At 45.4% G+C, this 11,193-nt stretch overlaps 1 protein-coding gene across 4 annotated transcripts in view; it reads right to left on the bottom strand.

The window, feature by feature from the left end:
- Window positions 1–11,193, bottom strand: part of LOC102376386 (protein spinster homolog 2) — a 166,564-nt gene that overhangs the window by 19,191 nt on the left and 136,180 nt on the right. For 2 of the 4 annotated variants that reach the window (XR_003095361.1, XM_025210620.1), the window contains exons 11-12: window positions 2,489–2,652; window positions 1,763–1,845 (exon numbers count right to left, since the gene is read on the bottom strand). Coding sequence is in view for 3 of the 4 variants with exons in the window: in XM_025210620.1 (XP_025066405.1) it covers window positions 1,779–1,845; window positions 2,489–2,652 (231 nt within the window). In the remaining variant the exon portion in view is untranslated. Of the gene's footprint in view, window positions 1–1,267; window positions 1,333–1,762; window positions 1,846–2,488; window positions 2,653–11,193 lie in introns of those variants that run through there. The other 2 variants (XM_025210621.1, XM_025210622.1) reach the window with 2 other exon arrangements.

Below are 11,193 nucleotides of genomic sequence, written 5' to 3'. Positions count from 1 at the left end.
GGAAGCATGAATTGCCATGCTATGAGGAACGACTATAGGGAAGGGAAGCTGGGAGGCTCTGGCACAAGCAGAAAGCAGGAAGCTCAGCCCAGACAGTGACAAGTAGATACAAGCCATTGCCATTTCTGCAGGGGATGAGGAAGCTGGGGCCTCTCATCCCACTGCATATGTCTGACCACCCCAATAAACAGATTTTGTATGCTGCAAGGCTGGCTGGCAGGTGCCTTGCAACAGGAGCCCAGCGTTCACTGGCACCTCAGCATGGTCAGCCCGTCAGCAAACAATGCAGGGATTGTGCAAACTGAGGAATAGGCTTTTTTGAGGGAGGCTATGTAAGAAGCTGTGACAGGTCGGGCACTGAAAGCATTCACCAGCCAGAGGCAAACTCCACTGACACAAAGTGAACTGCACTGCTGGGTAAGTGTGCTGATACAGCTGGGACCCCACTGCAGGTGCTGTGGCTGGACAGTTCTTGTTCCTGTACCATAATGCTCTGTTGGAGCAGCTGCTGCACTTTGCTGGTGGACAGGTTTGAAAGAACATGGTCTTGTTTTCCACATGCACTGTGGTGCTCAATGCTGAAGTTTCTCAACACTCCTGGCTGTCTGAGTGACAGAGATGGGCCAACCATCCCATATGAGATCTTTTAACACAGTGGTCAATGGCATGGGTCATGTTAAACCCAGTGGCTGCAGTGGACTCTCTGAGAGCCACCTGTGCTCTTATGGCTGCATCAGGATGCTCCATTCATCTCACTACACCTCCAAATAATACCACTTGACTTACACTTAGGCCCCATCCTCACTCTGGTGGTAGCAGGGTCAGGGAACAGGTACCGTTCGCACAGAAATGGTCATGGTGGTGGAACAAAACCATGATACCAGAGCAGGGTTAAGGTTTAACTGACCCTTACTGAGATTACAAATGACACGATGGCATCCTGTCCATACTACTGCATGCTGGTCGGAAGACAGCTTGTAATCAGGTCCCTTTCCTAAACTGTAGTTGTAGTATTGACGGGGCCTTAAAAATTGCCATTGCTTAATGCACAATGTTTTAGTTCAAGTTACTGTCACTTTGTGTTCCCTCTTCCTCTTCCTTTCTTTTTGATCCCCTTGTGCTGTTTTGACATATCCTAAACTGTGAGATATGCAGCAGTGACTGCCTTTATACAGTGTCCAGATATCACCTATTATTGATAGGGTTCCTGATCACTGACTGGATGCTCTTAGTTGCTAATAAAAAGAAAAGGGAATGACAGAACTGTCCCTCCTCGCAGAAAGCTCATGGATCACGGCAGTTGTGTCAGCTCCACATCACTGGTTCCCAAGTCTAAGATACAAGCAAATGAATGAGCTAGACAGGCACTGCAAAGTGCATCCTGACTCTTCATGCACAAATGCCTGGCTCTCAGCATCTTACGTTGCTTCTAGAGGTCTCATATCTCATATGTGCCCTTGAAAACCTGTTCCCAATGTCATTTGCCCTGGTGGATATATATATGCATGTCATTACAGCAGAGAAGCCCCTAATGCAGGGGTGCATCACCGGCCCATCCAACTTAATCCAGTAATGTACTGAAGTAGACAGGTAGACAGGGTTTCTGTCAGCGCAAACCACTTTGTGAGAGCAGTGCCACCTCTTCCAAACAAGCAGAAGCAACATGAAGGCTACTCACAGCTCACCCGCCTGCCAATACACTCAACGCAAGCATGATACGCCAGTGCTCTTATTGCCCAATGATTATGAGAAAGACACTAACCCCAAAACTGTGTGTGTCATGTGGAAGCGTCTTCTGAGTTACTGTAGTTGCCAACAGTGAGGTGGTCCGAATCAGTTTCTTTACTGAAAAACACATAGCCTTTTTTTTGTTTTACAAGCTTCAAATGGGGGCTGGGGAAGATCATCTTTACTATACTGACCCTGAGCTAATATATATAATTAGTATATCTCCCCCGCACATGCACACATATGATACTTTTGATCATTTCGCCTGCTGCTTTACATTTCAGGTATGGAGTAGGGTAGAGGCAGTCTCCCAGGGAAGCATGGGCTAAAAGTTGTCCAATGAGTTCTCTGATACAGCCCATGTCCATCCTTTTCTGCACCACAGAGGTGTGGTCCTGGGAGACTACTGGTCCCAGGGTGCAGGGCCCCAGCTTAATCCCAAGTGGCTAGACCTGCTGTGCCCATGGGACACATCCACATTAAAAGGGAAGGGAAGCCTGCAATCTCAATTGAGACAGTGCCCCCCAGGACAATGCAGCCCCCAGCTGAAGCTCCGTGGAGCAGACACTTGCAAAGGATGCAAAGCCAGTGCAGCCTGGTCTGAGCACCTTTTGCGGCATTGTATGCCCGGTGACTCTTACAAGAGCCTGACACATCCTTCACCTGGAAGGGACTGAAGGCATGGTACAACAATACAAGCATAACAGGTATAAAACAGTAAGAGGCTCCCTCTCCTGTTGCTGGCTGCAAGGCTACTCACTGTTGTTCAGCTTTGGCTCGGTCACTTAGGAAGAAGAGGGCTGTGGCCAGGAAGAACATGCCTCCCAGGACGATGACAAAGGGGCAGAGCATGAGGGCATAGCCCAGGCTGAGGAACTCCCAGAGCGGGGACTCCTTCGTGCTCTGTCGGATCAGGTCGGAGATCTTGGAGGGAAGAGCAAGAAAAGAAAGAAATGTTATAACTCCAGGCAGTCGGGGGAACACAGAAAGAAACTCAGCATGAAGGCAGCCCAGGGAGGAGGCTTCTTTAACCAACGGCCTGCTGAGCACATAGGCCGAGAGTTAAACAGGAGCGTTCTCTTTATTCAACACCCTGCGTTCTTTGCGTGCTTTTAAAAGCCCCTGTGTATACCATTATCCTCCACTCGGGAGCCCTGGTGACATTTTCAGTTTGGAGCAGAGCAGAAATCTCCTCTCCTTATCGGTCTCTCAGCCTGCTTCAGTATTATTCCTTGTCCTTCTTCCCACACCCCCAGATTGCTTCAGCATCTGAATGAACAAGTCTCATGCTGGATGTGCTAACCGAGGCTATTAACACAGCTGCACTACTACCTATGAAATATGAAGCTGTAGTGAATTCTGTAGGCTGGGTTATTCCTCCTCTGTTATGTGCCCTTTGGAAGGAGGTATATCACAGCCCATATGCTTATGTTGCATGTGTGGGCATGCAGAGGGCTCTCCCAGAGAATGTAAAAGCTATAGGGTCTCGTCTGTGTTTCACAGACACAGAGCGCTCTCCCGAGAAGGCACTTATCCTTGTGTTTGAAGCCAGTTTTCTCTTACCCTTTGTAATTCTGTGTGCCCACTACTGTCAGCATTGCTGTAATGCCCTGGGCATCCCTGTTTACTAGGTACAAACAGAACAACAGGCTTCACCCCAAGAGCTTAACTTCTAACTAGCTGCTTCCTTGTATTAAGAGGTAACAAACTTTGGCAATAAGTCAACAGGTTTATATGACAGCAGGTAGATTTGAGGCAAGTGGCATTACAGAAGTGGCCTTACCCTGGTATTATGTATTTCAGCACTGGAAAATAGGGTTGCTAAAAGGCTGGTCAATACAGCCAAAACACAAACCAAATCTTAGCATGTGTTGGTCAACAATCCAAGTTGGCTTTTCTAGCTCTAAGTGCAAACCACTGCAAGGACTACAGTGGTGCCTTTAGACACAGGCATATTTATGTCTCGCTCCCCCATTTGACCTACAGTATTTGTTGTGTGAGACTACTGCAAAGAGGACCAATTAGCCCTATGCATGGTAGGGAATTTGTGATGTCAACTCCTATTGAAAGGTGGAGGGAGACCCACCGCACACTTCCTGAACTAACTGAACGTATCCAGATCTAAAGCAATGCCCTCAATGCAATGCTAGAAACAGACCGAGCTTGTGCAGCGTGGGTTTTTCATCAACCCTAAACTGCTTCCCTGCTTTCTCATGAAGCAGGATCCTTCATGGCAAGAACAACTGGCTTAAGGCAGAAAAATACAAGCAACGAGAGAGATTTATGTACTGGTTATAAGTGTATAGTGACAGACTGATTCAAGCAGAAGAAAATCATACACCTAGAAGGAATCACTAATTCCCAACCCTTCAATGACATGCAATGAGGTAGTGGGTAAAAGCCATTAGAAGTGACCTGAGCAGATGAGAATAAACAGAAGCAAAGGTTATACTAAAAGAGGCTACGTGGGGTTTCAATGAAAGGTGTGTAGAGGGCTGTGAACGGAAAGGCAGTGCTGGTCTCAGTCTCAGCTTTCCTCTTTCCAGAATAGTTTCTGAGATGAAGCACATGTCAAGAAAGATATGCAGGGGGACCTGGGCAGATGTCTGTAGCACCAGTTCTCATTTTATGAGACATCTGATAAATGAGGAGCCAGCAGAAGGATGTGGTGCATGTCTCAAATGCTTGTACTCCTGTTTTGGAAACAGATTTTTTTCTGAAAAACACTGGCTGCAATGAGGTACTTCCCAAGCCTAAAGCTCTTACATTCCCAAGCCTAAAGCTCTTAAGCCAAATCCTGTGTCCCATTCTTATCCTAAAAAGGAGGGTGAAGTTTGGGCATTTGGGATGTAGCCAAGGAGCTTTTGCTGCCCTCTTAAGGAAAGCCCTGTGCCGCTTGTCCAATGTATAATTAGAAAATAGGAAAACAAAAGTGCTGTTAAATGAGAGGTTTTTCCTTTCTTTCTTTTTGTAAAAAATTATCTTTGGGCTGCAAAGCAAAAAGTAGTGACTGTTAATCTGTGAAATTTATTTTAAAAAATAACTACAAGGCAGAACTGTGAAGAAAATAAGTGCTCAGGAAATTAGAGGAACAAAGAATGCAACCTATATGCTGCCAGAAGACAGAGACCTCAATTAGCAGTTATTTCTCTCCTCACATATCCAGTTACTAAGTGTCAAAATTTCCTTTGTTCTCCATTTTTAATCAAAATTAGGCAATGGACCAACTTCTCAACATGCACCAGCAACAATTTAAACTAGACACTTTCACCTAAAGATGCCAAAGCACTTTTCAACAGTAGACTGGTACTAGCCTGCCAGGGATCAAGTGACAAATCACATACCCCCTTCACACAAGACAGGATTATAACCAAAGCAGCAACTCCCTGTTGTTTCTCTAGCCACTGGGCATTGCCTCCACTTGCACAAAAATGTGATAGTCTAGTCCAAAAGAACATTTTTCTTCAGCTCACACAAATATCAAAGAGGCCACTACATACTTCATGCTTTCTACCAAACGAACACATCAACTCCTAACTTTTACTCCTCAGTCTCCATAGTACAACTAAACCAACATCTTGCAAGCTTTAACTAAGCGTGCAAGATGTTACAAGATGCATCTGTTCTTCACCTGTACATTTTGGAAAGTAGTTTCCCCCACCCCTTCCCTCATCATGCACAACTTGGGTACCAGGAAGTTCCTGCCAACTGTTTGCACTGAAGGTTGGTCTTTGTATCTTGGGGGTGGCTCAACCCCAAGACAATCAGAGAACCTCACACCCTCTGTTGGATTTAACCTCACAATACCCCTGGGGGGTAGGGTAGTGCTATTAACTCCATACTGCAGATGGGGATATGAACCCAGCTGTCTATGCCCCAGATTAATGGTCTAACTACAAGCCCCTCCTTCACGATGGATGGAAAGCTGCTCTTTCCTTCTGTGCAGATTCCTACATCAGAAGCTTCCCCACCATGGCATCTGAGCACCCCCGTTCTCTGCTTCACTGTCAGCGGGTTGAGCGTACTGCTGTTTATTAGATATGGTTCCGGGAAGGCAGAGAGCGCTTTACCTCCTGATTTTCAGAAGCATTAAGCACTTGCACCTTCCACTGGCTTCAACAGTCACAGGTGCACAGCAGCTTTGAAAACTGAGCAGTTATTTAAAAAAAGAAAAACATAGTCTTGAGTTGTCTGCATTTAAAAGTTTCCAAGATAGAGTCTAGTATTGACTCTGAAATGAGATTTCCCCACCTGGAAGCAAAGAAAAAAAATCCAGTGCAAAACACCCAGACTGCTAGGATTCAGTTCTTACCAATTTTACTACTTCACTAGGTTCCATACACATGCTTTTTTGCTGCTCATGTACGCAGCATGACTCTCTAGGCATCCCAGTCATTTGCTTTATCCTTCTATAAAGCAATTGTTAATACTGCAACCTTTACACCTTCTGTTAGGGAAAAGCACGATCTGGTATAAGACCAAGTATCCTTTTGGCCTGCTTTAGTAACACCTCATGCCAGCTGGCCTCACTTGTGCTGCCATTATCTTTTTCTGACTGGATCGAAGTATCTTTGTTCCAAAGACCTTGAAGTGGCCAGCATGGTACAGGCTTTCCCAGGTGATTTGTCTGGCTGTGATTTGGTATTGCCCAATCCGGAGACACTTTCGATACCTTGCATCTGCCACTAGCCTCAGTGGGTATTTAGCATTATCAGCATCCAGACCATCATATTTTGTTCTTGCAGAAATGATATGCTTGGGAAAGAAGGAAGCAGATCAGTGACTAGAATAAAAGGCAAGTGAAGAGGTTTTGCTGTTCTTTTCCAATCTAATCTAAACCCTTTGGTAAAGCTCCAAGAAACCCCAAACCCCAGTCTCATTTTGAGCAGCTCGTGTAGTGTTGACCACAGATGAACAGGAACGAGTCCACTGAAATTATTTCACTCGTGGCATTTTTAGAACGTCTGATTGCAAACGGCATGTGCTCAACAGATGGCAGTTGATTGGATTGAGTCCATATAGAGAAAAGCCCGTTTTCTGAGTGATTTTGCATGACAGAAAATTAATGATATGATTACAATGGGCCCAGCTCACTAAACCCATTCAGCACTTGTGTCTCAGTCTGAGAATTAGGCAGGCTGCAGGGAAGAAGAGACCTCAGCACCTTTGCTTTGTAAATATGTGCTGTCTATTTTTGGAAGACTGAGCAACCTACTGGCGTCTAGCAAAGCTCAGGTGTGCCACAGCCTAGGGAGACAGGCTTTTCTTCTGCATCACACACTCTCCAGAAGGGCACAAACAGTTCACTTGAATAGGTTTCCTAATAACAATAGAAGAATAGCAGCAATTCAGTCCCCTGGAAAATCCATACCATCCCTTCCTCCCTCCCTCCCCATCTCACTGCTGAGTCTCATGTCTAACCCCTCTCCCTCCTCTCCATGCTTACTGGATTTTCTGACCATCCCATAGAGAGATGCCTTCTACCTACCTGTGTGGCTGTTATAATACAGGATACAGTGTTTGACCCTTATTTTCATTGACTTAGTTCTTGTTCTGCTTCTCTCCTCAATATTTCTTAAGACCATAAGCCTTGTAATCTCACTATTGCATTCAGAAATGGCTTGGGGTTATACACTGGGAATTTAAAGAGACACTACTGGCAAGTATAGGCCCAGCATTTTTTGAGGATTTCGCCAAACCACATATGAATAGGAAATGTAAAACGACAAATACAAACAATGACAATTTTTAAAATTAAAATGCTTTGCATGGTAGAAACTCAATTGTACGGCATCATGCTAAACATAGGAAAGCAGTATAACCGAAGGGAAAGTACAATTGATTAGTCTATGTTTCGGTTCTGCCTTTGAAGTTGTTTCAGTTTCAACCCCGATACATCTGGAGATTGAAAAGGATGGCTGGTAATGTTGGCAGTGTCCCTTTGAGAGGCCCCCTGGATTTGTCATTCAGTTGGCAAGGGTGTCAGCGTCATTCTGATGTGGATGGCACCTGACATTAGTCATGGCCAAAACTCCTGTAGTATTTCCGTGATGCAGACCAGCCTGGCTACGCTGTTGTTCTCTCCTGCCTGGATTAGTGCAATGTAATACAGTCGGTGTGTCTTTGGAAAACCTGCGGTGAATTCAACAAGGCAACCAAGGACTCTGGCAGCTGTGCTGAAGAACGAGCATACGATGCCTGATCGTGGTTCAGCAACATTTGCTTCCAGCTAAGAGCTGCACTGGCTAACAGGAGGTCTAGAAGTTCATTTTCTCTACACTATTAACTCCTTGTATCTTTAGGCTTGGCTACCCACATATAACTGTAACTGTTAGGGGTGTGAATTTTTAACCAAAACTGTGGTATTGGACAACTACCATCAGTGCAGTTTTACAGGAATAAAGCTGCCCTCTGTTAGCACAGTGCATTCCCATCCCTGCCTACAGATGCAGCTGAGGTGGTACTACTTTCTCATAGACATGGCTTAAAGCAGCTATGCTTATCACCTCCCAGGGGCCTCTTTCTCTCCACATCATCCATGTGCATTCCTCTGGCACTGAAGCAGCAGCTCTTGTTCACTACATGAGGGATGACAATTACTGCCTCCTGACATCGCTCTGGGGAGCAAAATATTGCTGCGAACTCAGCTGTAAGAAGGATTCTTCTCCCCCCACCTTCTGCAAATCATGCTGCGAGGTGCTCAGCCCAATTGTCTCCCGCTGCCTTTAAGGGGAACTGCCAGCACTCAGCAACTCCTAACAGGTGCTCAGCAACTCTGAGAATCATGCTCCACATTGGAGACTGTCAGCATGCTGCCAAGTTAAAGCACAGGGGACATGCTTGCAGACATTAGAATAGGATGGGACCACTGTAGGAAGGTACCCCCTCTCCCTCACCTGAGACTCCAGTGCTGGATGCTCCTGCATTTTGCTGTTCCTGAGCAATCGGTTTAGACTTGCAGGCTGAGATTCAGGGTGAAAGGTGCTGCTCTATTAACTAACTCCCCTGGAGTTTGCTGCTGTATTAAAGGCCCTGCTATGCAGCACAGTCCACTCTCATAGAATCACAAAATCATAGAAAGTTAGGGTTGGAAGGGACCTCAGGAGGTCATCTAGTCCAAGCCCCTGCTCAAAGCAGGCCCAGCCCCAACTAGAGCATCCCAGCCAAGGCTTTGTCTAGCCGGGTCTTAAAAACCTCCAAGGATGGAGAGTCCCCCACCCCTCTGGGTAACCAATTCCAGTGTTTTACTACCCTCCTAATGAGAAAATTAATCCTAATATCTAACCTAAACTTCCCTCATTGCAGCTTGAGACTTGCTCCTTGTTCTCTCCTGCCAGAACTCTGTTATAAAGCATGTGGTTTTGCAGCTTAGATGGGAGCAAGTTCTTTTTTTTAAGTCTTATTTGTCCATCAGTGTCACACTTTTATTCCTGACCAGACTGTATCGACTGGTTGACTTTATAGCATAGATAAGATCCTTGAAAGCCATTTCCAAGAGGTTATTGAACCTTAGTGTAAATGGAGCTTGGATGGATTCCTATGGGATTCCTTGCAGTCATAGAACATTCACAGTATTGTTCCCATATCCTGTACCATCAGATTGGGTTTGCTTAATGAGATTTTATTTAAACATATTAAGGGCCTGATTTTCAGACATGCTGGGAATTCATAATGCCAGTGGAAGGTAAGGGCACATTTCACTCTGGAATGCTGCCAAATCAGCACAAGTGGAAGGCCTGTCAGCTTAATCCAGGAAGGAGATAAATCTTGTATCAACTGATCTTCAAGGTGCTTAGATTTTCCTCTCTTTTTCAGATGACAGCCATGATAAAGACTTGGCCACTCCACGCTCAGTAGAAGGGACCTTGTCACCTGGCTCTGCTAGGAATAGACAACTTCCTGAGCAGAAAAAGACTGCACAGAGGAGTTGCTGGTAGGAAAGGAGAGATCCTAGCACTGCTTCTGTGGGCAGGGACACAGCTGAAATCCTATGAGCAGAGCCCTCCTTAAGTCATTGCACCCTGGGTAGGAACTATTCACTCCTGGGCTAAAATTAGGATTTTCTATTAAGATAACACTTTAACTGTAAAACTCTCTGTATTTTGCAGTGGAGATGACAGACACATTGTATATGTAGCACACTGCTGGCATAATTCAGTTTTATCAAGGCGGATTAACTGACCTGTAGAACTCTTCTAGAATAATTTGCTGCGTGTACAACTTTTGGATTTGTTTTAATTCATGTTGGCAGTGGTTGAAGCAACCCTAAAATGGTATTCTTGTTCCAGATTAAGAACCTCGACGTGGGGAGCTATTTTGGAATAGTTAAAGTATTTTATATTCACTTGGTCCAGAGGACCTCACTAGATACACGGGCCCTTACATATAAAGTGACTTCCCATCCATAATTAATAAGCACGTGCATGGCCAGAAAGTCCTTCAAAAATTTATCTGCTACAAGGCCACTTCAAACCAGGACAAGCAGTCCGTGGAACCTGGAACTCCAATTATAATGTTCATTAAAGAAGTATCCCAGTTGTTGTGTTCACTCTGATTCTCCTTTGCTGTGCGACTGATCAAATGCTGCTGTCTTACTGCAACTCAGCACCAGTGATAATTAACACTGTTCTGCTAACTACTTGTTAAAGGAAAGTAATTAGCATTCTTGCTATTTAGGAAGCTCATTAGATCCAGTTTATCAGCTCACTCAAATCATGGTGGGGAGCAAGAAATGACAGCTTTATGGTTCAAAATTTTCCAGGAGTTATTTAGGGTCACACAAAGCTTCTTAACAACAACAAAAAAAAAAAAAAAAAAAAAAAAGGAAAGAAAGAGGGAAAAAAAGGCCATGCAGCTCAGACTGACCTACACTGGATCATGAGGTCACTTGCCATTTTCTTGCCTTGGCCCTGTGGTTCTAGGCAGAGATCGTTACAAAGGCCAAGGAGCCCTTTGCAGATGCTGCATCCATCTGCCAGGCGGATAGGTGTACCTGCAAACTGGAGAAGGGGCACACCCCTCCATCCCACGCTGGTGAGATAAAGCTATCAAAAGTACAGAGATTCAAATGAGGTTGGCAGTAGTGCTGGCCATTTGCATTAAAGGGAGGCTTTTTAATTAGATACATGGAAGAGCAGTCCAGGTGAAGGATCAGCTATAACCTTATGTGACACTGGCACTTCCTCTCAGGGAAAAAAAGCACGAGGGGCAGTCATGCACTGCACAGGTGTGAAGTCATGTGAAGCAGCATCTCACAGGTTACGCTGCAAAGTGGCAGTGGGGTAACGGCATCAGTTGAATGCAGGAGAGCCTAGGCTGAGAGAAGGTGCTGGGGGAGGAATACCAGTGCATGAGCCAGCAAGACCCTCTGAACACCCAACTCCATCAAGCCTTGAAACGACGGGAGAAGAAAGGGACTACGGGAAAAGAAAGGGATGCGGGGCGGGGAAACTCTGTAAAGCAGCC

Source organism: Alligator sinensis, unplaced genomic scaffold, assembly GCF_000455745.1.
Source record: "Alligator sinensis unplaced genomic scaffold, ASM45574v1 scaffold419_1, whole genome shotgun sequence".
Lineage (NCBI taxonomy): Eukaryota > Metazoa > Chordata > Crocodylia > Alligatoridae > Alligator > Alligator sinensis.
This window is presented reverse-complemented; position numbering and strand designations above follow the sequence as displayed.